General features: G+C 38.3%; 4 protein-coding genes and 2 pseudogenes across 4 annotated transcripts; 2 read left to right on the forward strand and 4 right to left on the reverse strand.

The window, feature by feature from the left end:
- Positions 1-671: 671 nt before the first annotated feature.
- Positions 672-3,100, forward strand: LOC109605719 (phenoloxidase 1-like). The gene is made up of 6 exons (XM_020022308.2): positions 672-812; positions 874-1,066; positions 1,118-1,797; positions 1,853-2,471; positions 2,547-2,779; positions 2,844-3,100. The coding sequence occupies exons 1-6, from the start codon at positions 702-704 to the stop codon at positions 3,066-3,068; spliced, it is 2,061 nt and encodes a 686-aa protein (XP_019877867.1). The 5' UTR covers positions 672-701; the 3' UTR covers positions 3,069-3,100.
- A 1,238-nt stretch (positions 3,101-4,338) lies between these two features.
- On the reverse strand, positions 4,339-6,825 carry LOC109605720 (phenoloxidase 1-like). The gene is made up of 7 exons (XM_049966150.1): positions 6,702-6,825; positions 6,444-6,636; positions 5,713-6,392; positions 5,364-5,657; positions 4,978-5,302; positions 4,692-4,924; positions 4,339-4,634 (listed from the first exon to the last, which is right to left on the reverse strand). The coding sequence occupies exons 1-7, from the start codon at positions 6,804-6,806 to the stop codon at positions 4,410-4,412; spliced, it is 2,055 nt and encodes a 684-aa protein (XP_049822107.1). The 5' UTR covers positions 6,807-6,825; the 3' UTR covers positions 4,339-4,409.
- Positions 6,826-7,305: 480 nt separating this feature from the next.
- Positions 7,306-9,806, reverse strand: LOC109605717 (phenoloxidase 1-like). The gene is made up of 7 exons (XM_049966151.1): positions 9,635-9,806; positions 8,964-9,583; positions 8,661-8,913; positions 8,319-8,612; positions 7,942-8,269; positions 7,655-7,887; positions 7,306-7,597 (listed from the first exon to the last, which is right to left on the reverse strand). Exons 1-7 carry the CDS (start codon positions 9,743-9,745, stop codon positions 7,382-7,384), a joined length of 2,055 nt encoding a protein of 684 aa, XP_049822108.1. The 5' UTR covers positions 9,746-9,806; the 3' UTR covers positions 7,306-7,381.
- Positions 9,807-10,421: 615 nt separating this feature from the next.
- Positions 10,422-13,057, forward strand: LOC109605716 (phenoloxidase 1-like). Its single transcript, XM_049966149.1, has 9 exons — positions 10,422-10,634; positions 10,688-10,880; positions 10,931-11,154; positions 11,205-11,407; positions 11,476-11,893; positions 11,943-12,071; positions 12,130-12,457; positions 12,510-12,742; positions 12,796-13,057. Exons 1-9 carry the CDS (start codon positions 10,524-10,526, stop codon positions 13,012-13,014), a joined length of 2,058 nt encoding a protein of 685 aa, XP_049822106.1. The 5' UTR covers positions 10,422-10,523; the 3' UTR covers positions 13,015-13,057.
- Positions 13,058-13,140: 83 nt separating this feature from the next.
- LOC109605714 (phenoloxidase 1-like) lies at positions 13,141-14,870 on the reverse strand (annotated as a pseudogene).
- Positions 14,871-15,966: 1,096 nt separating this feature from the next.
- LOC109605713 (phenoloxidase 1-like) lies at positions 15,967-17,558 on the reverse strand (annotated as a pseudogene).
- Positions 17,559-20,573: the final 3,015 nt, after the last annotated feature.

The following is a 20,573-nucleotide window of genomic DNA, read 5'->3' on the forward strand; positions in this document are numbered from 1 at the left end:
TAGAGAGGAGGATTTTGGACTGTTAAATAAATTTAGAAGTTTCAGCCAGTTTTCATAAAAAAAGGAAATAATAATAAAAGTGATTTTAAGTCTAGTACCTCGGAAAAATATATCCTATTATAATCCTAAATTTAGCGGATTCACAATAGTTTTAATGTATTTTATTATACTTGTTTCAAGTGTACAATTTATAACAAGAATAAAATCTTCTAGTAAATCTGTTTTTCATTCCATAATAGACACGTTTCCAGACCACATCCTCTGTTTGTGCAATTTAAAAAATACTGCCATGAGCTTAGACTTTAAAACACAGGGAAGATATTTGGATAAGATACTAAACCAGAAGCACTTGAAGTATTCTACAAGATTTTAATTGAGATTTACTTTCATGTACGATAAAATCTGGCCAATTTAGTTTTTCTTTCTATTATAGACACGTTCCCAGACGACATCCCGTGTTTGTGCAACATAAAAATACGTTATTTGTCAACCACATCCCTTCAGGAAGCCCTGTAATATTATTTCATAAACAAGCCATCATAGAGATAAATTTTTATATAAATATGCCTAACTGAAATACAGTCGTCAGTTCATTTTTGAGAGCTCGATTAATTCACGTACTCCCAAACATGTAAGTAGTTATTTGTGTTGTTTCTACATTTACAAAACTAGTTATTTTAATTTATTTAGAGACTGCAACCATGTCTTCCTCTAAGAGAGGTATCGCCTTGTTATTCGACCGCCCCCAAGAGCCTGTTTTCATGGCCAAGGGTAAAGAAAGTGCTGTCTTTCAAGTGCCCCAAAATTATTTGGTGAGTTTTAACTAATTTTGTTGTGTTAATTTTACCTGTTTTCTTAAATACTCGTTGCTAGGCTGACAAGTACAAGCCCATTGGACCACAAGTTGTCAATCGTTTTGGAGAAGATGCTAAGGAAAGAATAAACATCAGACAAATCTCTCTTCCACCTTTAGGAGAGATTTTGGAATTGGGAAGAAACGAGAACTTCTCCCTGTTCCTTCCCAAACATCGTAGAATTGCGGGACAACTCATCGATATCTTTTTGGGTAAGATTGTTTGTGGCTATAATTACTTTGTAGTATAAATTTAAATTACAGCTATGCGTAATGTGGACGAATTGTTGTCTTGTGCCGTGTACGCCAGAGATCGTGTCAACCCATATCTGTTCAACTACGCTCTTTCCGTCGCCTTGTTGCACAGGCCTGACACCCAAGACATCGATGTACCATCATTTATTAGCTCCTTCCCCGATAAATACCTGGACAGCCAAGTATTTGCCAAAGTGAGGGAACAAGCCACCATTGTGCCTGAAGGATCTAGGACTCCAATTGAAATCCCCAAGGATTACACTGCTTCTGATCTTGAGGAGGAACATCGCCTCGCTTACTTCAGGGAAGATATTGGTATCAATCTGCACCATTGGCACTGGCATTTGGTCTACCCATTCGAAGCTGCACGTGTGGTAGTCGACAAGAACAGGAGAGGAGAGTTGTTCTACTACATGCATCAACAAATTATTGCTAGATACAACTTCGAACGTCTTTGCAACAGCCTTAAGAGAGTTGAACGTTACATCGACTGGAAGAAACCAATTAAGGAAGCTTACTTCCCAAAGATGGACAGCTTGGTTGCCAGCAGGGCTTGGCCAGCACGTGTTGCTAATCAAGTTATTAGAGACTTGAGGAGAGAATCTGACCAAATTGTGACTGATGTAGATGATATGATTAGGTGGAGGGATAGGATCTTTGATGCCATTAATACTGGTGTCGTACGCAACGTAAGTAAATACTTATCTAATAATTGTTCACCATAATAGTTAAAATGATTTCAAGGAACAAGGCCAAGAAATCCAACTGACTGAGAACGAAGGAATTGACATCCTGGGTAACATGGTCGAATCCAGTATTTTGTCTCCCAACAGAGGATTCTACGGTGACATGCACAATATGGGACACGTTTTCATCTCCTACATCCACGATCCGGACCACCGTCATTTGGAAACGTTCGGTGTTATGGGTGACTCTGCAACAGCCATGAGAGATCCAGTTTTCTACCGTTGGCACGCGTACATTGATTACCTCTTCCAGCAGTTCAAGAACACCCTACCAACTTACACCACACAACAGTTAGACTATCCTGGTGTAACAATAGAAGGATTGGAAATTAAAACCCAGGGTGGAACCAACAACCAAATCAACACCTTCTGGCAGCAATCAGACGTTGACCTCTCAAGAGGAATGGACTTCCAACCCAGAGGTTCAGTATTCGTCAGATTCACCCATCTTCAACACAGGGACTTCACCTACAACATCCGGGTGAACAACAACGGTGGCAACAGACAAGGAACGTGCAGAATCTTCCTCGCCCCCAAATTTGATGAGAGGGGCAACCCATGGCAATTCCGTGATCAGAAACTTATGTTCATTGAGTTGGACAAATTTACGGTCAATTGTAAGTCATAAACTAGCTTTTGTTGTTTGTTTTGTTAATTATAACATTATATTATTATTATTATTATTATTATAGTGAAACAAGGATCCAACACCATTACACGTTCTTCAACTCAATCATCGGTAACAATTCCATTTGAACGTACCTTCCGTAACTTGGACAACAACAGGCCAACAGGTGGTGACGCCCTTGCCCAGTTCAACTTCTGTGGTTGTGGATGGCCCGCACATATGTTGATTCCAAAGGGTAAACCTGAAGGCTTCCCTTGTCAACTCTTCGCTATGATTTCCAACATCGAAGGAGACAGGGTAAATTGCCAGATTATTCATTTCTCTTAACCAACACATCTTACGTTGTCATCTTGTTTTTCAGATTAACCAAGACGTGTCTGGAGTCTGCAATGACGCTGGAAGTTACTGTGGTATTAAGGACAAATTGTATCCCGACCGTCGTTCCATGGGTTATCCCTTCGACCGTTTGCCAAGACAAGGAGTTGATACCCTTCAGCAGTTCCTTACACCCAACATGAGAGTTCAAGACGTCAGCATCCGATTCGAGAACCGCACTTTCAAACCAAGAACCACCGGAGTAAATTAAATGTTATACTGATTTTATTGTGAAATGTATGTTATGACTAATTGCAAATAATAGAGTGCTTAATGTTGATTAAAAAATTAGTTTCTATTTATTCCCGTACTTAAATACCACAACAATCTTAAAAAATTATACATTAAAACTATAATTTTACCAATTAAAACTATGAATTGATATTAATATATTATAACTGACATAAAACAATATGAAGAAATTTAGTAGAAAATAGTGAAAATTTTTCATATAATTGAACTCTTAATATTTTTTGAAATGGGCAATTTTTGGTAGGGGACAATCTTATGCGTTCGCGTCACCGACATGCTCATTTTATTATAATGCAAATATGGTAAATATAATTTGTTACAAATTTGGTTTATAAGGAAAATAATTAATAATTGCAGACATGTTTAATTAGTTTATTTTTTAAAGATACGAAATTATAGCTTATTTGAAACAAAATGAAAAAAAAAAGAATAATAAGCTGAGCATTCATTTTAATTAAAAGTAAAAAATTCTGTGTATTTTTTTTGTGACATTTTCTAGACCATGGTAATTCGAAGAGTGAAATATTGTTTACCAGTTTCAAAAAATAATTCATATCTCAGTGACATTTGGTTTTATTTATGCTATGCGATAGTTCAGATCAAATAAATATCATATTCCTCGAAAATGATTTACGAACTAGATAGAATGTTCAACTAAATTGCAATAAGTCGAGTGCTTAAATCTCTAGAGAATTTCATCTTATACGGATGCTATAAATTTCTACCGTTAATACTGAAACATTATCTATCTGTTTCGTTACGTAAGCATTATCTGAAAATAATCAATAAATGATTAATAATACTACTCTTGGTTTAATACATGTACCAAATGTGTATACAAGGTGTTTCTAAAATTTCAATAATGATAAAATTTAAATAAATATTACTTCTCCCAAAGAATATATAAAAACATATATTTATATTTTCTTTGTTTAATCATCAAAACTAATCAACAGTTAATAATTTGAAAAAATATTGAATTGTAGGAATATATTTTAGAATAATATATAAAAAATTTAAATTAGAGCAGTTACAAAAATATGAGAAAAAAATATTTATGAAATTTAAATTTGAAGGGCTGTATTTCTTTAGGATAAACGTTTGAAAACAATTGTATTTAGTTTTTTTTTCGGAAGTTTTACTTGGTCTCAAATTTTGACTAATTTTGAAATACTTTGTATATAAATTATTCATGAATTAAGGTGATGTAATAAAATGTATTTTTTAAATAGACTTAATTCTTTTATTATTTGCAGTTAGTCAATACACAAATTTCATAACAATCATATTCATTACATATTTAGTTTACTCCAGTTACTCTTGGTTTGAAGGTGCGGTTCTCAAATTTGATAGACACATCTTGAACCCTCATGTTTCCAGTAAGGAACTGCTGAAGAGTATCAACTCCTTGTCTTGGCAGGCGGTCGAATGGATAACCCATGGAACGACGGTCAGGGTACAACTTGTCCTTAATACCGCAGTAACTTCCAGCATCATTGCAGACACCAGATTCGTCTTGGTTGACCTGAAATTAATTAATTAAATATGTTTTATCAAAAAACTTAGTAAAAAAGTATTTTACCCTGTCGCCGGCAATGTCAGAAATCATCACAAAGAGTTCACAAGGGAAACCTTCAGGTTTGCCCTTTGGTATCAACATATGTGCTGGCCATCCACAACCGCAGAAGTTGAACTGGGCAAGAGCGTCACCACCTGTAGGCCTGTTGTTGTCCAAGTTACGGAAAGTACGCTCGAATGGAATGGTAACCGACGACTGAGTCGAAGAACGGGTAATGGTGTTTCTTCCTTGTTTCACTGCAATAAATTGCCCAATAATTATCAGTAATTAGTCACTAAGAGTAACTTACAGTTGACTGTGAATTTGTCCAATTCAATGAACATGAGTTTTTGGTCGCGGAATTGCCATGGGTTGCCCCTCTCATCATATTTAGGAGCGATGAAGATTCTGCATGTTCCCTGCCTGTTGCCGCCACTATTGTTTACTCGGATGTTGTAGGTAAAGTTCCTGTGCTGGAGATGGGTGAATCTGACAAACACTGAGCCTCTAGGTTGGAAGTCCATTCCTCTCGAGAGATCAACGTCCGATTGTTGCCAGAAGGTGTTGATTTGGTTACTTCCACCTCCTTCGCTTTGAAGTTCCACTGCTTCGACTGTTACTCCAGAGTAGTCCAACTGTAATATAATTATTTTATATTGAAGTTTAGGTCAAGAAAAATAAAATAAACATATTTACTTGGTCAGTAGTGTAAGTTGGTAGTGTGTTCTTGAATTGTTGGAAGAGGTAATCGATGTATGCGTGCCAACGGTAGAAGATTGGATCTCTCATGGCTGTTGCAGAATCTCCCATAACACCGAACGTTTCCAAATGACGGTGGTCCGGATCGTGAATGTAGGAGATGAAAACGTGTCCCATATTGTGCATGTCACCATAGAATCCTCTGTTGGGAGACAAAATACTGGATTCGACCATGTTACCCAGGATGTCAATTCCTTCGTTCTCAGTCAGTTGGATTTCTTGGCCTTGTTCCTTAAAATCATTTTAACTATAGTGGTGAAAAATTATTAGATAAGTATTTACTTACGTTGCGTACGACACCAGTATTAATGGCATCAAAGATCCTGTCCCTCCACCTAATCAAATCATCTACATCAGTTACGATTTGGTCAGATTCTCTCCTCAAGTCTCTAATAACTTGGTTAGCAACACGTGCTGGCCAAGCCCTGCTGGCAACCAAGCTGTCCATTTTTGGGAAGTAAGCTTCCTTAATAGGTTTCTTCCAGTCGATGTAACGTTCAACCCTCTTAAGGTTGTTGCAAAGACGTTCAAAGTTGTATCTGGCAATAATTTGTTGATGCATGTAGTAGAACAACTCTCCTCTCCTGTTTTTGTCGACTACCACACGTGCAGCTTCGAATGGGTAGACCAAATGCCAGTGCCAGTGATGAAGGTTAATACCCAGATCTTCTCTGAAGTATGCAAGACGATGTTCCTCCTCAAGATCAGAAGCAGTGTAATCTTTAGGGATTTCAATGGGAGTCCTTGAGCCTACAGGAACAATGGTGGCTTGTTCCCTCACTTTGGCAAATACCTGACTGTCCAAATATTTGTCAGGGAAAGAACTAAGGAACGAAGGGACGTCGACATCTTGAGTGTCCGGTCTGTGCAATAACGCAACGGAGAGACAGTAATTGAAAAGGTAAGGGTTGACACGGTCCCTGGCGTACACGGCACAAGACAGCAACTCGTCCACATTACGCATAGCTGTAATTCATATTTAAAACACCAAATAATTATTGCAAGAAACAATTTTACCCAAAAAGATGTCGATCAGTTTTCCAGCAATAGCACGGTGCTTAGGGATGAACAGGGAGAAGTTCTCGTTTCTGCCCAGCTCCAAAATGTCTCCAAGGGGTGGAAGTGAGATCTTCTTGATGCTAATTCTCTCACCAGCATCTTCACCAAAACGGTTGACGATTTGAGTACCAATTGGCTTGTACTTGTCAGCCTAAATGTTTAATTAATATTATTAAGCTTCTGTAGACTATTGTTAAAACAATAATTGTAACTTACCAGGTATTCTTCGGGTACTTGGAAGACAGCATTTTCTTTGCCCTTCACCATAAACACTGGCTCTTGGGGGCGGTCGAACAACAAAGAAAGACTTCTCTTAGACATGGTGGTGTTTCTTTGAGAAATATTTCCTGTGAATAAAATTTAATTATATTTTTAAAATGTACAATATAATAGGTAAATTAATTTAAGAAATACAATGTCGTACTTACCCTAGAAGTTTATTTGAGGAGCTTAAAACTCAAACTGATGAAGACTACTAAATTATGTGCTTATATATACGACAAATTGGGTGATAAGGTGAAAAATAGTGCCCATATCATATTCATAGTATAAAAACAAATTGGTTTGTGGTTAACGAAATATTTGTTTAGGAAAGTGATAAGAAACATGGCCCAATATGTTATTCTTTATACATTTTTGCCTATTTTTAACAATTTTCTAAGAAAAATCATAAATTTAAAAAACCAAAATAAATAAATATAATTTGTTATAAAAAACACACATTTATAATTGTATTTATGATAATAAACTATGAACATTTCTTGTTAATCCGTTGATTCATTGAGCAAAACTAAGGACTTGCATAATATCCATTTATTTATCATAACTATTTGACAATATCATTTTCGTAAAACAAATCTCCATAAATTAGTCCGTCCATCTTTTTTGCTGTCAAATTACAACGCCCTGGGTTGGAAAGTCCGGTTCTCGAAACGGATTGCGACATCTTGCACTCGCATGTTCCCAGTAAGAAACTGCTCCAGGGAATCGACTCCACGTCGGGGCAATCTATCAAAAGGATAACCCATGGAACGACGATCTGGATAAAGTCTGTCCTTGATGCCACAATAACTGTCAGCGTCGTTACAAACACCTTCCGTCGATTGATCAATCTGAACAATTCAATTTGGAATAAAAAGTTTGTCACTGATTAATTCTTTCATACTAACACGGTCTCCGGAATAGTCGGAAATCATTACGAACAATTGACTGGCAAATCCTTCAGGTGCGCCCTTGGGCACCAACATATGCTGCGGCCATCCGCAACCGCAAAAGTTGAATTGTGCCAGCTGATCACCACCTTGCGGTCTGTTCTCATCTAAGTTTCTGAAAGTCCTCTCAAACGGAATGGTCACTGAGGACTCGGTCGATTTACGATTAATTGTATTTGTTCCCTGTCTCACTAGAATTAATTATTGTTTAGATGTTCAACTATTTTACAACGACCATTACTTACAGTTCACTTTAAACTTGTCTAATTCGATGAACATGTTTTTCTGGTCGCGGAATCTCCAAGGATTGCCTCTTTCGTCGAACTTCGGTGCCAGGAATATCCTGCACGTTCCCTCTTTGTTGGATCCACTGGTGTTGTTCACTGTTATGGTGTACGTAAACTCCCTGTGGTTGAGGTGGGTGAACCTCACAAAGACAGGTTCTCTGGGTGAAAAATCCAAACCTCTCGACAAGTCCACATCTGATTGTTGCCAAATTGTGTTTATTTGGTTTGTAGGGAAGTTTGGCGTGTCTATTTGTATGTTTGTCACCCTCACACCAGTAAAATCGAGCTAGAAACAAAGCATTAAATATGAAATGTGCTTCTACAAGAAGACGTACTTGAGTTGCACTGTAGGAAGGAAGGGTGTTCTTGAATGTCTGGAATATGTAGTCGATAAAAGCATGCCAACGATAGAAGATTGGGTCCCGCATGGAAGTAGAAGTATCTCCAATTACACCAATGGATTCCAAGTGTCTTGCATCTGGATCGTGAATGAAGGACAAAAACACGTGTCCCATATTGTGAAGGTCTCCATAGTAACCTCTGTTAGGTGAGAGCAAACTTGCCTCCAATATGTTACCCAAAATATCTATTCCTTCGAATTCCGTCAGTTGGATGTTTTGTCCCTGGTCCTGAAGAAGAGAACATTAGTTTATGGTAGACTTGAAGAAAAAACGTACAGTTCTGACAACTCCAGAATGTATGGCGTCCAAAATACGATCCCTCCATCTAATTAGATCATCAACATCAACGATAATTCCGTCAGGAATCCTCCTGAGATTAGTCAGTACTTGATTTTGGACTCGGGCTGGCCAAGCTCTGCTAGCAACTAAACTATCCAACTTTGGAAAATAGGCTTCCTTGATTGGTGAGTGCCAATCAATGTATCTCTCCACAAGCTTCAAATTATTGCAAAGACGTTCAAAGTTGTACCTAAATAAGTTGATTAAATCTATGTTAACAAACACCACATATTATTTTACCTTGCTAGTATTTGTTCGTGCATATAATAAAACAGTTCACCCCTTCTGTTTTTGGCAACAACTTGTCTGGCAGCAAAAAAGGGATACACCAAGTGCCAGTGCCAATGATGGAGATTAATACCAATATCCTCCCTCCAGTAAGCAATGCGATGCTCCTCTTCCAAATTAGAAGCTGTATAATCAATTGGAATTTCTATAGGTGTCCTGGACCCCTCAGGAACAACCTCAGCTTCTTCCCTAGCTCTATTAAAGACTTTACTATCGAAATACTTGTCAGGGAACGATGTAATGAAGGATGGCACGTCTAAATCTTGGGTGTCTGGCCTGTGCAACAGAGCAACGGACAAGGCATAGTTGAACAGGTAAGGGTTGACACGATCTCTGGTGTAAACGGCGAGGGATTGTAGGTCAGCAATGCTTTTCATGCCTAAGAACAGGTCAATAAGCCTTCCTGCAATTATACGATGTTTGGGGATGAACAGGGTGAAGTTCTCGTGTCTGTCCAAGTCTAAAATCTCCCCCAGATCCGGTATGGATATCTTCTTAACTGGAATTTTCATGCCAGCTTCACTACCGAAACGGTTAAGAATTTGGAGGCCAATGGGCTTGTATCTGTCACGCTAATTACGAGATTATTAGAGATGGCAATCAGTTGAGGTGTGGTTTGTTACCAGATATTCTCGAGGAACGTCGAAAACAGCCTTTTTTGAGCCCTTTGCAATGAAAACAGGCTCTTGTGGCCTGTCGAACAGCAGCAGGAGGTTTTCTTTGCGAGCACTCATTCTTACACTGAACTAAACTGTAATTCTGTTAAGAGTTAAGAGCTCCCAATGTCTTTATATGCAAAAATGCATTATTTTTTGACCAATGATCTGTCACATTCTTTGTTATCTCATACTTAATTAATAACAACATGTGCCAATGTACTTTTATTAGCAGGATGCGGTTTACTGTTTGCTTTTTATATTTTTTTGTGGATTCCAGTCGGTGAAACTATTTAAACATTAACTGAACTGTGTGGCAACATTTACATATGTATAATAAAAATAGATTTTCACTTCTCACTACATTTGGTCTTGCAGATGTGTATTGCATAAATATAAGCATATTATTAACGTTTTTAATATAAATAATATTGATAGTATCTTGTAGCACATGAATAATAATCTATAAACAAATAAGTAGCTAGACCTAACAAATCTTACATAATAAACATTACTAAGGTTTACATGTATAACCATGTGTCTTGGGGAAAGTGCCTTATCCGTTTATCAATCAATGTTTGTTAAATTTGGAACAATCTGTGAGTTATCTCAAAACTTGTTGTGCATGGTCGGAAATTTAAAGACGATAAAACCTTTGGGAATTACTTGTTTATTCGAGCTAGACGTCAACAGTCAAAATCACATGACCACATCCCAAAAAATAAATTTGTCAGTGTCCATGAACCACAATGATAATCCGAACTAGACCATTGTACACTATAAAAGAGTTAGACAGAAGTCTCCCCATTGTTTAGTGCGTCGACGAAATAGAAACGGTTCCACACAAACATCAAGGATGGATGAAGACAAGAAGCACTTGCTCCTCCTCTTCGACCGTCCCAAGGAGCCTGTGTTTATGGCCAAAGGGCGCAAGAACACGGTGTTCAAAGTCGACAAGGATTATTTGGTAAGAAAACCATTAAATGCTGCAGCACGTTGATGCCATGGCCCTCATTTTAGGCTGACGAATACAAACCAATCGCACCTCAAGTCGTAAACAGATTTGGCGGAGATGCAGGTGAGAAGGTTAACGTTCCACGTATATCAATCCCACCTCTGGATGACATTTTGGACCTTGGTCGTGAGGAGAATTTTTCCCTGTTCATCCCTAAACACCGTGCCATAGCTGGAAAACTGATTAACATCTACTTGGGTAACAATCTACCTTAACAAACGACCTCTTTTTAATTGAAGCTATTGTAGGTATGCGTAATGTCCAGGACTTACTGTCCATAGCTGTGTATACGAGAGATCGAGTCAATCCGTATTTGTTTAACTATGCTTTGTCTGTGGCTTTGTTGCACAGGCCTGATACTAAAGACATAGATCTACCATCCTTCATCTTGTCTTTTCCTGACAAGTACATAGACAGCAAAATTTTTGCCAGGGCTAGAGAAGAAGCTACAATTGTTCCAGAAGGGTCAAAGGTAAATTTTAAATTAATACGACACCTCAACAGCTATAATTTCTCTTGTAGATCCCTATTGAGATTCCTGTAGATTACACAGCCTCCAATTTGGAAGAGGAGCATCGTGTAGCCTACTGGCGTGAAGACATCGGTATTAACCTCCATCATTGGCATTGGCATTTGGTTTATCCGTTTGAAGCTGCACGTCAAATTGTCGACAAGAACAGACGTGGAGAACTGTTTTATTACATGCATCAACAAATTGTTGCTAGGTAAAAAACAAACTAACTTCTTCTTTCTTCTTCTCTTAACAAAGTTAACACACAATTAAACATTTTAGATACAACTTCGAACGTTTCTCGAATAATTTAAAACGTGTGGACCGTCTAATTGATTGGAAACAACCAATTAGAGAGGCTTACTTTCCGAAATTGGACAGTTTAGTAGCAAGCAGGGCTTGGCCAGCCCGTGTCGCCAATCAAACTTTGTCCAACCTCCGAAGACCGGTTGATCAAATCAGTGTGGATATTGATGACTTGATGAGATGGAGGGACAGGATTTTCGATGCCATACATTCAGGTGTCATTAGAAATGACCAAGGACAGGAAATTCAGCTTACTGAGAATGAAGGAATTGATATTTTGGGCAACATGGTTGAATCCAGTGTTATCTCTCCAAATAGGGCTCTCTATGGTGATTTACACAACATGGGGCACACCTGCATATCGTACATTCATGATCCTGATCATAGACATCTTGTAAGTATTATTTTTTCAATAAATAACAAATAATATGTGATTTTTTTAGGAAAGCTTTGGTGTCATGGGTGATTCTGCAACAGCAATGCGTGATCCAGTCTTCTACCGCTGGCACGCTTATCTGGACGATTTGTTCCAGCAGTTCAAAAATACCCTTCCAACTTACACAACTGATCAGGTACTGACATAAAAAACATTCAATTTCTTCACATTATTTTTATTATTGATTATTGCAGTTGGATTTCCCTGGAATAACATGTGACAGCATTGAGATCCAAACTCCCGGTGGAAACTCAAATCAGATCAACACCTTCTGGCAACAATCTGATGTGGACTTGTCCAGAGGCTTGGACTTCCAACCTAGGGGAGCAGTCTTCGCCAGATTCACTCACTTACAACACAGGAACTTCCAATACAAAATCGTGGTCAACAACCAGAGCAACGGCAACAAACAGGGAACCTGCAGGATATTTTTGGCACCCAAGTTCGACGAAAGAGGCAACCCGTGGTCGTTCCGCGAGCAAAAACTGATGTTCATCGAGTTGGACAAGTTCACCGTCAACTGTAAGTACCCATTCAAAGTCTTAAAAGTAATTCATGAGACAACTTGATGCAGTGAAACAAGGAATGAACACCATAACTAGAGCTTCGACCCAGTCTTCGGTAACGATTCCGTTTGAGCGTACCTTCCGAGATTTGGACACTAACAGGCCGCAGACTGGAGATCAGTTGGCTCAGTTCAATTTCTGCGGCTGCGGCTGGCCTCAGCACATGCTGGTTCCTAAGGGCACTCCTGAAGGTCTTCAGAGTCAACTTTTCGTCATGATTTCCGACTATTCTGGCGATAGAGTATGTTTATTTTTTGAGGTTATCAAATTATTTGTTACGGGTTGTGGTTTTAGGTTAATCAAGACACTTCTGGAGCTTGCAACGATGCTGGAAGTTATTGTGGAATCAAGGATAAGCTGTACCCGGATCGTCGGTCCATGGGTTATCCGTTTGACAGGCTACCAAGGCCAGGAGTTGATACTCTTCAACAGTTCCTCACTCCCAACATGAGGGTGCAAGATATATCCATCAAGTTTGAGAATCGCACCTTTAAGCCAAGGTCAAATCAATAGAATAATCAAATATGTTGTCAATAAATAGATACATTAAGCAATGCTCCTGTGGTTTTATATTTGTTAAGCAACATTTTCTACATAACTTAAGTGGGGTATAGTAAAAAAGTATTGTATGTAAGGCGTTCAAAATATGACAGGAATTCTATTAAGATGAGTCAGTACTTGACTTTGGACTCTGATAGGTGCCAGGAATATCCTGAACGTTCCCTCTTTGTTAGATCCCCTGGAATTGTTCACAGTTATGATGTACGTAAATTTCTGTGGTTGAGGTGGGTGAACCTCACAAAGACAGGTTCTATGGGTGAAAAATTCAAACCTCTCGACAAGTCCACATCTGCCAAATTGTGTTTATTTGGTTTGTAGGGTAGTTTGGTGTGTCTATTTGTATGTTTGTCACCCTCACACCAGTAAAATCGAGATAGAAACAAAGCATTAAATATAAAAGGTGCTTCTACAAGAAGACGTACTTGAGTTGCACTGCAGGAAAGAAGGGTGTTCTTGAATGTCTGGAATATGTAGTCGATAAAAGCATGCCAACGATAGAAGATTGGGTCTCGAATGGAAGTAGAAGTATCTTCAATAACCCCAATGGTTCCAAGTGTCTCGCATCTGTACCGTGAATGAAGGACAAAAACATCTGTCCCATATTGTGAAGGTCTCTATAGTAACCTCTGTTAGGTGAGAGCAAACTTGCCTCCAATATGTTACCCGGAATATCTATTCCTTCGAATTCCGTTAGTTGGACGTTTTGACCCTGGTCCTGAGGAAGAGAACATTAGTTTATAGTAGACTTGAAGGAAAAACGTACAGTTCTGACAACTCCAGAATATATGGCGTCCAAAATACGATCCCTCCATCCAATTAGATCATCAACATCAACGATAATTCCGTCAGGAATCCTCATGAGATTAGTCAGTACTTGATTTTGGACTCGGGCTGGCCAAGCTCTGCTAGCAATTAAACTATCCAATTTTGGAAAATTGGCTTCCTTGACTGACGAGTGCCAATCAATGTATCTCTCCATAAGCTTGCAAATTATTGCAAAGACGTTCAAAGTTGTACCTAAATAAGTTGATTAGATCTGTGTTAACAACCACTACATATTATTTTACCTTGCAAGTATTTGTTGGTGCATGTAATAAAACAGTTTACCCCTTCTGTTTTTGGCAACAACTTGTCTGGCAGCAAAAAAGGGATACACCAAGTGTCAGTGCCAATGATGAAGATTAATACCAATATCATCCCTCCAGTAAGCAATACGATGCTCCTCTTCCAAATTAGAAGCACTATAATCAATTGGAATTTCTATAGGTGTCCTGGACCCCTCAGGAACAACCTCAGCTTCTTCTCTAACTCTATTAAAGACTTTACTACCGAAATATTTGCCAGGGAACGATGTAATAAAGGATGGTACGTCCAAATCTTGGGTGTCTGGTCTGTGCAGCGGAGCAACGGATAAAGCATAGAGGAACAGGTAGGGGTTGACGTGATCTTAGGTGTAAACGGCGAGGGATTGTAGTTCAGCAATTTTTCATGCCTAAGAAAAGGTCAATAAGTCTTCCTGCAATTATACGATGTTTGAGGATGAACAGGGTGAAGTTCTCGTGTGTGCCCAAGTCAAAAATCTCCCCACATCCGGTATGGATATCTTCTTAACTGGAATTTTCATGTCAGCTTCTTCCCTAGCCCTACAAAAAAAAATAAAAAAAAAATTATTGACAATTAATAGATATATTAAGGAATGCTTATGTGAGTTTTTATTTATTGAGTAACAATCTCTACATAACTTCACATCTCTGGGGTATAATAAAAAAGTGTTTGCATGATCAATAAATAGAATACGTGTTAGCCATTCAGAGAGAAAGTAATGGCATTAATCACTTTTTAATAACGTCGTGTGCATGTGTATAAAACAAAAGCAATAAAATTCCAATTTTCAAACACCAACAGTGAACATAAATTGCATTGGTATTCGATTGGTACTACCACTTGTGAGACCACGTATGTCAAATCTCTTCCCCACTGTTAAACAGCGTCTCAGCTTTGTTTACCTCGGAATTTACAATTTTATTCCTCTCGTGGGACATCCGAAACATCGACATTTATAAATTGATAAAGTTGTATGAATTTTACGAATACGGGGTTATCCAGGTACTAAAGAGAATTTAATTAATTAAAAACCTTTGAAACTTTCCGATTGTCCCAATCGATTCGCATAACCTAAAAGAGTGCGGCGTTATCTTTTGAACGAATCCTAATTAAACGGTGGCAATTTAATTTGGATTCATAGGCGAAGTTTCCGTTTAAATGCAGGGCATTAATTTCCGGCGAAAAATACATATTAATAATCGAACCGGCACGTGGGTTACACCTCCAATATCGAGTTCGTAGTTTGTACGAGTATCACGCGTTAGACCATAACTTCTGGCACGGTCGAATCGTGGCAAAGATTTATGCGAGATAAACCGGCGACGAGTCGCATTTGCATGTAACATATTTTTCCTTCTTCCATTCATTCGTTCTATATCACGGTACGCGGACGTAATTAATAATGACGTGAGGGTTTCCGATTAGAGACCACCGGTTGTGCTATCTCCACGGTAGATCTGTTGCACCTGCCGTCGCACCAACTCGACCACTGTATTTATTACTGAGACCGTTTTACGATTTCATTCATTAAAACGACAACCGGACCGTTGTTTTTCTACCGAGACTCCATTCACTGGCGCATCCGGTCCGAGAGTGACCAAGGGCACTTTCTTATGTCGGTGTTTGCAAAATTTTATCTTTATTTTGTCTCATAGGTTTTTTTACAATGTCATTTGTTTGTTACTTTTTCATTCATAAGATACTGAGGTAATATTAGGTAATAAGAAGTTGATTTTTTTTAAAAATCGTGTCATTTAGTTTACTTTGATTACGCTTGGTTTGAAGATGAGACTCTCAAACTTAATGTTGAAATGTATCAACTCCTTGCCTTGGTAGACGATCGAATGGATAACTCATGGAACGACGATCAGGGTACAATTTGTCCTTAATCAGCATTAATGCAGACACTAGATTTGCCTTGGTTAACCTGAAATTAATTAATTAAATGAGTTTTATCAAAGTATTTTACTCTGTCGTCGGCAATGTCAGAAATCATCACAAAGAGTTCGCATGGGAAACCTTCAGGTTTGCCCTTTGGTATCAACATGTGTGCTGGCCATCCACAACCGCAGAAGTTGAACTGGGCAAGGGCGTCACCGTCTATAGGCCTGTTGTTGTCCAAGTTACGGAAAGTACGCTCGAATGGAATGGTAACCGACAACTGAGTCGAAGAACGGGTAATGGTGTTTCTTCCTTGTTTCACTGCAATAAATTGCCCAATAATTACCAGTAATTACTCACTAAGAGTAACTTACAGTTGACTGTGAATTTGTCCAATTCAATGAACATGAGTTTTTGGTCGCGGAATTGCCATGGGTTGCCCCTCTTATCATATTTAGGAGCGATGAAGATTCTGTATGTTCCCTGCCTGTTGTCACCAACAGTTGAAGTTCTTGTGCTGGAGATGGGTGAATCTTACAAACACTGAGCCTCTAGGTTGAAAGTCCATTCCTCTCGAAAGATCAACGTCCGATTGTTGCCAGAAGGTGTTGATTTGATTACTTCCACCTCCTTCGCTTTGAAGTTCCATTGCTTCGACTGTTACTCCAGAATAGTCCAACTGAAATATAATTATTTTATATTGAAATTTAGGTCAAGAAAAATAAAATAAACATATTTACTTGGTCAGTAGTGTAAGTTGGTAGTGTATTCTTGAATTGTTGGAAGAGGTAATCGATGTATGTGTGCCAGCGGTAGAAAACTGGTTGTCTCTCGTGGTTGTTGCAGAGCCTCCCATAACACCAAACGTTTCTAAATGACGGTGGTCCGGATCGTGGATGTAGGAGTTAAAAACGTGTCCCATATTGTGCATGTCACCGTAGAATCCTCTGTTGGAATCATGGATTCGGCCATGTTACCCAGGATGTCAATTCCTTCATTCTCAGTCAGTTGGATTTCTTGGTTTTGTTCCTTAAAATCACTTTAACTATTATGGTGAAAAATTATTAAATAAGTATTTACTTACACTGCGTACGACACCAGTGTTAATGGCATCAAAGATCCTGTCCCTCCACCTAATCAAATCATCAACATCAGTCACGATTTGGTCAGATTCTCTCCTCAAGTCCCTAATAACTTGATTAGCAACACGTGCTGGCCAAGCCCTGCTAGCAACCAAGCTGTCTATTTTTGGGAAGTAAGCTTAATTGGTTTCTTCCAATTGCTGTAACGTTCAACCCTCTTAAGGCTGTTGCAAAGACGTTCAAAGTTGTATCTAGCAATAATTTGTTGATGTATGTAGTAGAACAATTCTCTGCTCCTGATGATGAAGGTTAATACCCAGATCTTGGTCTGTGCAATAATGCAACGGAGAAACAGTAACTGAAAAGGTAAAGGTTGACACGGTCCCTGGCGTATACGACACAAGACAGCAACTCGTCCACATTACGCATAGCTGTAATTCATATTTAAAGTACCAAATAATTATTACAAGAAACGATGTTACCCAAGTTTTCTAACAACCGTGCTTGTCGTTTCAGCCCAGCTCCAAAATGTCTCCAAGGACGGTTAACAATTTGACTGTCAATTGGCTTGTACTTATCAGCTTAAATGTTTTATTAATATTCCTAAATAATAAAAAAAGTATAAAAAGTTAAAGGTTAAAATCGTTATTACAATTTCCTTCTCCTGATATTTAATATATATTATAGCTTCTACAAGTTCTAATACTTCTATAGGACCGTTGATCCCGCAAATTGCCACATTTCCCACAAAACACACCACAAAGATAATACAGAAACGCATTCAACGCCATGCAACAACTTGTCAACACCAACAATGTAGACATGTAGTTAACATGCATTCTGAACGCACGGTCTGAAAGTTTCAAAGACCCGCAGCTGATTAATTGCGTTGCCGACTCAATCGGTCTCTCAAACGCCATTGTTTCCAGTGACACATCGACGACACTCAATAAGTTGCGACCGCGACGCGAATTCCACTCAATAACCGAAGCAGTTCCGCTCTACATTTTAATTAAAACAATTAATCCCACCTCGGCCGTGTCGCATTGTCCCGATGGATAATCATTAAGTTTCACTAATTGCGACCGCTCTCAATTATTTATGCTGAAGAAATCACGTTTTCACAAGACACACAAGGTGCAATAATGAATTAATATTTCATTTTGGCGGTGGTTTTTCGGGATGGCAAACAAATCGACGTGTCAATAAAATTTAGTGCAGTGTAACAGAAGATGGATGTGAAGAACAGAGAAGAGGAACGAAGAGAAGAAGAGAAGAGAAGAGAAGAGAAGAGAAGAGAAGAGAAGAGAAGAGAAGAGAAGAGAAGAGAAGAGAAGAGAAGAGAAGAGAAGAGAAGAGAAGAGAAGAGAAGAGAAGAGAAGAGAAGAGAAGAGAAGAGAAGAGAAGAGAAGAGAAGAGAAGAGAAGAGAAGAGAAGAGAAGAGAAGAGAAGAGAAGAGAAGAGAAGAGAAGAGAAGAGAAGAGAAGAGAAGAGAAGAGAAGAGAAATTAAAGAAGTCTACAGAATAATTTTAAAATTTTAATACACCATTTTTAATTTTAATTAATTGTGTTTTTTTTAATTACCCAAGAAATTTGGTGTCGTGCAGCTCCGGTAGATTATCATTAAGTTTCACTAATTGCGACCGTTTTCAATTATTTATGTACGGTGTGTGAAGAAATCACGTTTTCACACGACACACAAGGTGCAATAATGAATTAATATTTGACTTTGGCGGTGGCCTCTCGGGCTGGCAAACAAATCGACGTGTCAACAAACCTTAATGCAGTGTAATAGAAGACGGACGTGTGCACACAGGATGCACATAAAAAAACCTTTAAAAACGTCTAATGAAACGGAGGCGAGCGGCACGAGAAACGTGAAATACTGGTTTGTGCATGACGTTCCGGCGTCGAGAGAGATTTAATTCTTCGGGGGCCTTCGGTAAATGTGCAAATGCATAATTGTCTAGTCTCTTGATATGTGCCTTGGGGGAGATATTCGTTGGAGGCGAGCCGTTACAATCGTAAAGGGCAACGAAACAAATTACGAAACGTTTAATGACCGGGAAGTATCTCAAGACAATCTTCATAACCGACTGAAAATTATTTTAGTGTCGCTTATTTATGTTATTAAACGGAGCCTCGACTGGCAAACACTGAAGGGTGGAATTCAAGGGCGAGGAAGTCTTTTCGGTCACGCGAAAGAATTCGTGTAAAACAAATTGGATGACGGGTGTCACGCATGCCACAGATAAAAGCTCTTGTTTAGCATAAAAGGTATTGTGCGGTTTGGTGATAAGTGCCGGCGACTCAATGGGGCTTTAATTGTAATGGAATACGACCAAATTGGGTTCGTGCCGAACCAAAATCAAAGGTCATTCGGAAGGAAGAGGAGACTGAGCAGACGCGTCCTTGTTCGTGTTCGTTTTGACAATGATAATTACTTATTTTTATAGCAAAAATTATTAATCTAACTTTGCATTGTTTCGCTCCGTGCATTCCGGATGGAAGTAATTCCCATAAATTACATCAACGAGGAAGTAACTTTGGGGGATACTCGAGATTACGGACAATTTACATGTTAATCAGCGAGTTTCGGCAAATGGCAATGACGTTGTGTGTTGACCTCCTGCATTTCGGCTTTTGTTTACTATCAGATTGAAAAATGTGCCACCAGACCACTAGAAATTCCTATGAATCATTCTAGACGTCAGCAAGGACGAGTCTGTGCAAATAATTTCTAATTTGAATTTCCTAGATTAAGTAAACTTAAAAATATATTAATATTTTAATATGTAGCTCTAGACAGTCAATATTTTAATTTTATATATTTAATAGACAAAAAATTCCATTTCTAGTTAAATTTTTATTTATAAAAAAGGCATTTTACGGATTTGAGCACATTTAATTTGGTTCATTCTTATTTTATGTGTTGCTTAGCACCGCAAAATGTCTCAAAGAAGACTTTCTTCTGAAGATTTTGCCGCTATAATTGCAATTTTGGAACATGATAATCTAAGTCAATAATAAGTAGCCCAAGTCGCCAGAAGAGAAGAGAAAAGAATAGAAGAAAAGAGAACAGTAGAGAAGAGAAGAGAAGAGAAGAGAAGAGAAGGGAAGAGAAGGGTACATAAGAGAAGAGAAAAGAAGATAAGAAAAGAGAAGACAATAGAAGAAAAGAGAAGGGAAGAGAATGGAAGAGGAAGGAAGAGAAGAAAAGAGAAGAGAAAAGGAGAGAAAAGAAGAGAAAAGGAGGTGAGCAGAGAAGAGAAGAGAAGAGAAAACAAGAAGATATATCAATATTTAATAAACACACATAACTTTTAATGTTTGTTAATTTTGTTTTATTAATTTATCAAGAAGGTGACTTTATTTACTATATTACTGGTTTAAAAGTTCTGTTGTCGATGTATTTTTGTTTAATTTATCTTGGAAAATAGATC

This window comes from Aethina tumida, chromosome 4 (genome assembly GCF_024364675.1).
Source record: "Aethina tumida isolate Nest 87 chromosome 4, icAetTumi1.1, whole genome shotgun sequence".
Taxonomy (NCBI): domain Eukaryota; kingdom Metazoa; phylum Arthropoda; class Insecta; order Coleoptera; family Nitidulidae; genus Aethina; species Aethina tumida.

What these genes read in the sequence shown, in the direction of transcription:
- LOC109605720 (XM_049966150.1), bottom strand. Translation starts at nt 6,806, where the DNA reads ATGTCTAAGAGAAGTCTTTCTTTGTTGTTCGACCGCCCCCAAGAGCCA. An exon ending in GGACAAATTCACAGTCAACT is followed by an intron (nt 4,925 to 4,977) that starts GTAAGTTACTCT and finishes AATTTATTGCAG; the next exon opens with TGAAACAAGGAAGAAACACC. An exon ending in CTGACATTGCCGGCGACAGG is followed by an intron (nt 4,635 to 4,691) that starts GTAAAATACTTT and finishes AATTAATTTCAG; the next exon opens with GTCAACCAAGACGAATCTGG.
- LOC109605717 (XM_049966151.1), bottom strand. Translation starts at nt 9,745, where the DNA reads ATGAGTGCTCGCAAAGAAAACCTCCTGCTGCTGTTCGACAGGCCACAA. An exon ending in ATTCTGGAGTTGTCAGAACT is followed by an intron (nt 8,613 to 8,660) that starts GTACGTTTTTTC and finishes TCTCTTCTTCAG; the next exon opens with GACCAGGGACAAAACATCCA. An exon ending in CCGACTATTCCGGAGACCGT is followed by an intron (nt 7,598 to 7,654) that starts GTTAGTATGAAA and finishes TGAATTGTTCAG; the next exon opens with ATTGATCAATCGACGGAAGG.
- LOC109605719 (XM_020022308.2), top strand. Translation starts at nt 702, where the DNA reads ATGTCTTCCTCTAAGAGAGGTATCGCCTTGTTATTCGACCGCCCCCAA. An exon ending in ATACTGGTGTCGTACGCAAC is followed by an intron (nt 1,798 to 1,852) that starts GTAAGTAAATAC and finishes AATGATTTCAAG; the next exon opens with GAACAAGGCCAAGAAATCCA. An exon ending in CCAACATCGAAGGAGACAGG is followed by an intron (nt 2,780 to 2,843) that starts GTAAATTGCCAG and finishes CTTGTTTTTCAG; the next exon opens with ATTAACCAAGACGTGTCTGG.
- LOC109605716 (XM_049966149.1), top strand. Translation starts at nt 10,524, where the DNA reads ATGGATGAAGACAAGAAGCACTTGCTCCTCCTCTTCGACCGTCCCAAG. An exon ending in CATCAACAAATTGTTGCTAG is followed by an intron (nt 11,408 to 11,475) that starts GTAAAAAACAAA and finishes TAAACATTTTAG; the next exon opens with ATACAACTTCGAACGTTTCT. An exon ending in CCGACTATTCTGGCGATAGA is followed by an intron (nt 12,743 to 12,795) that starts GTATGTTTATTT and finishes TTGTGGTTTTAG; the next exon opens with GTTAATCAAGACACTTCTGG.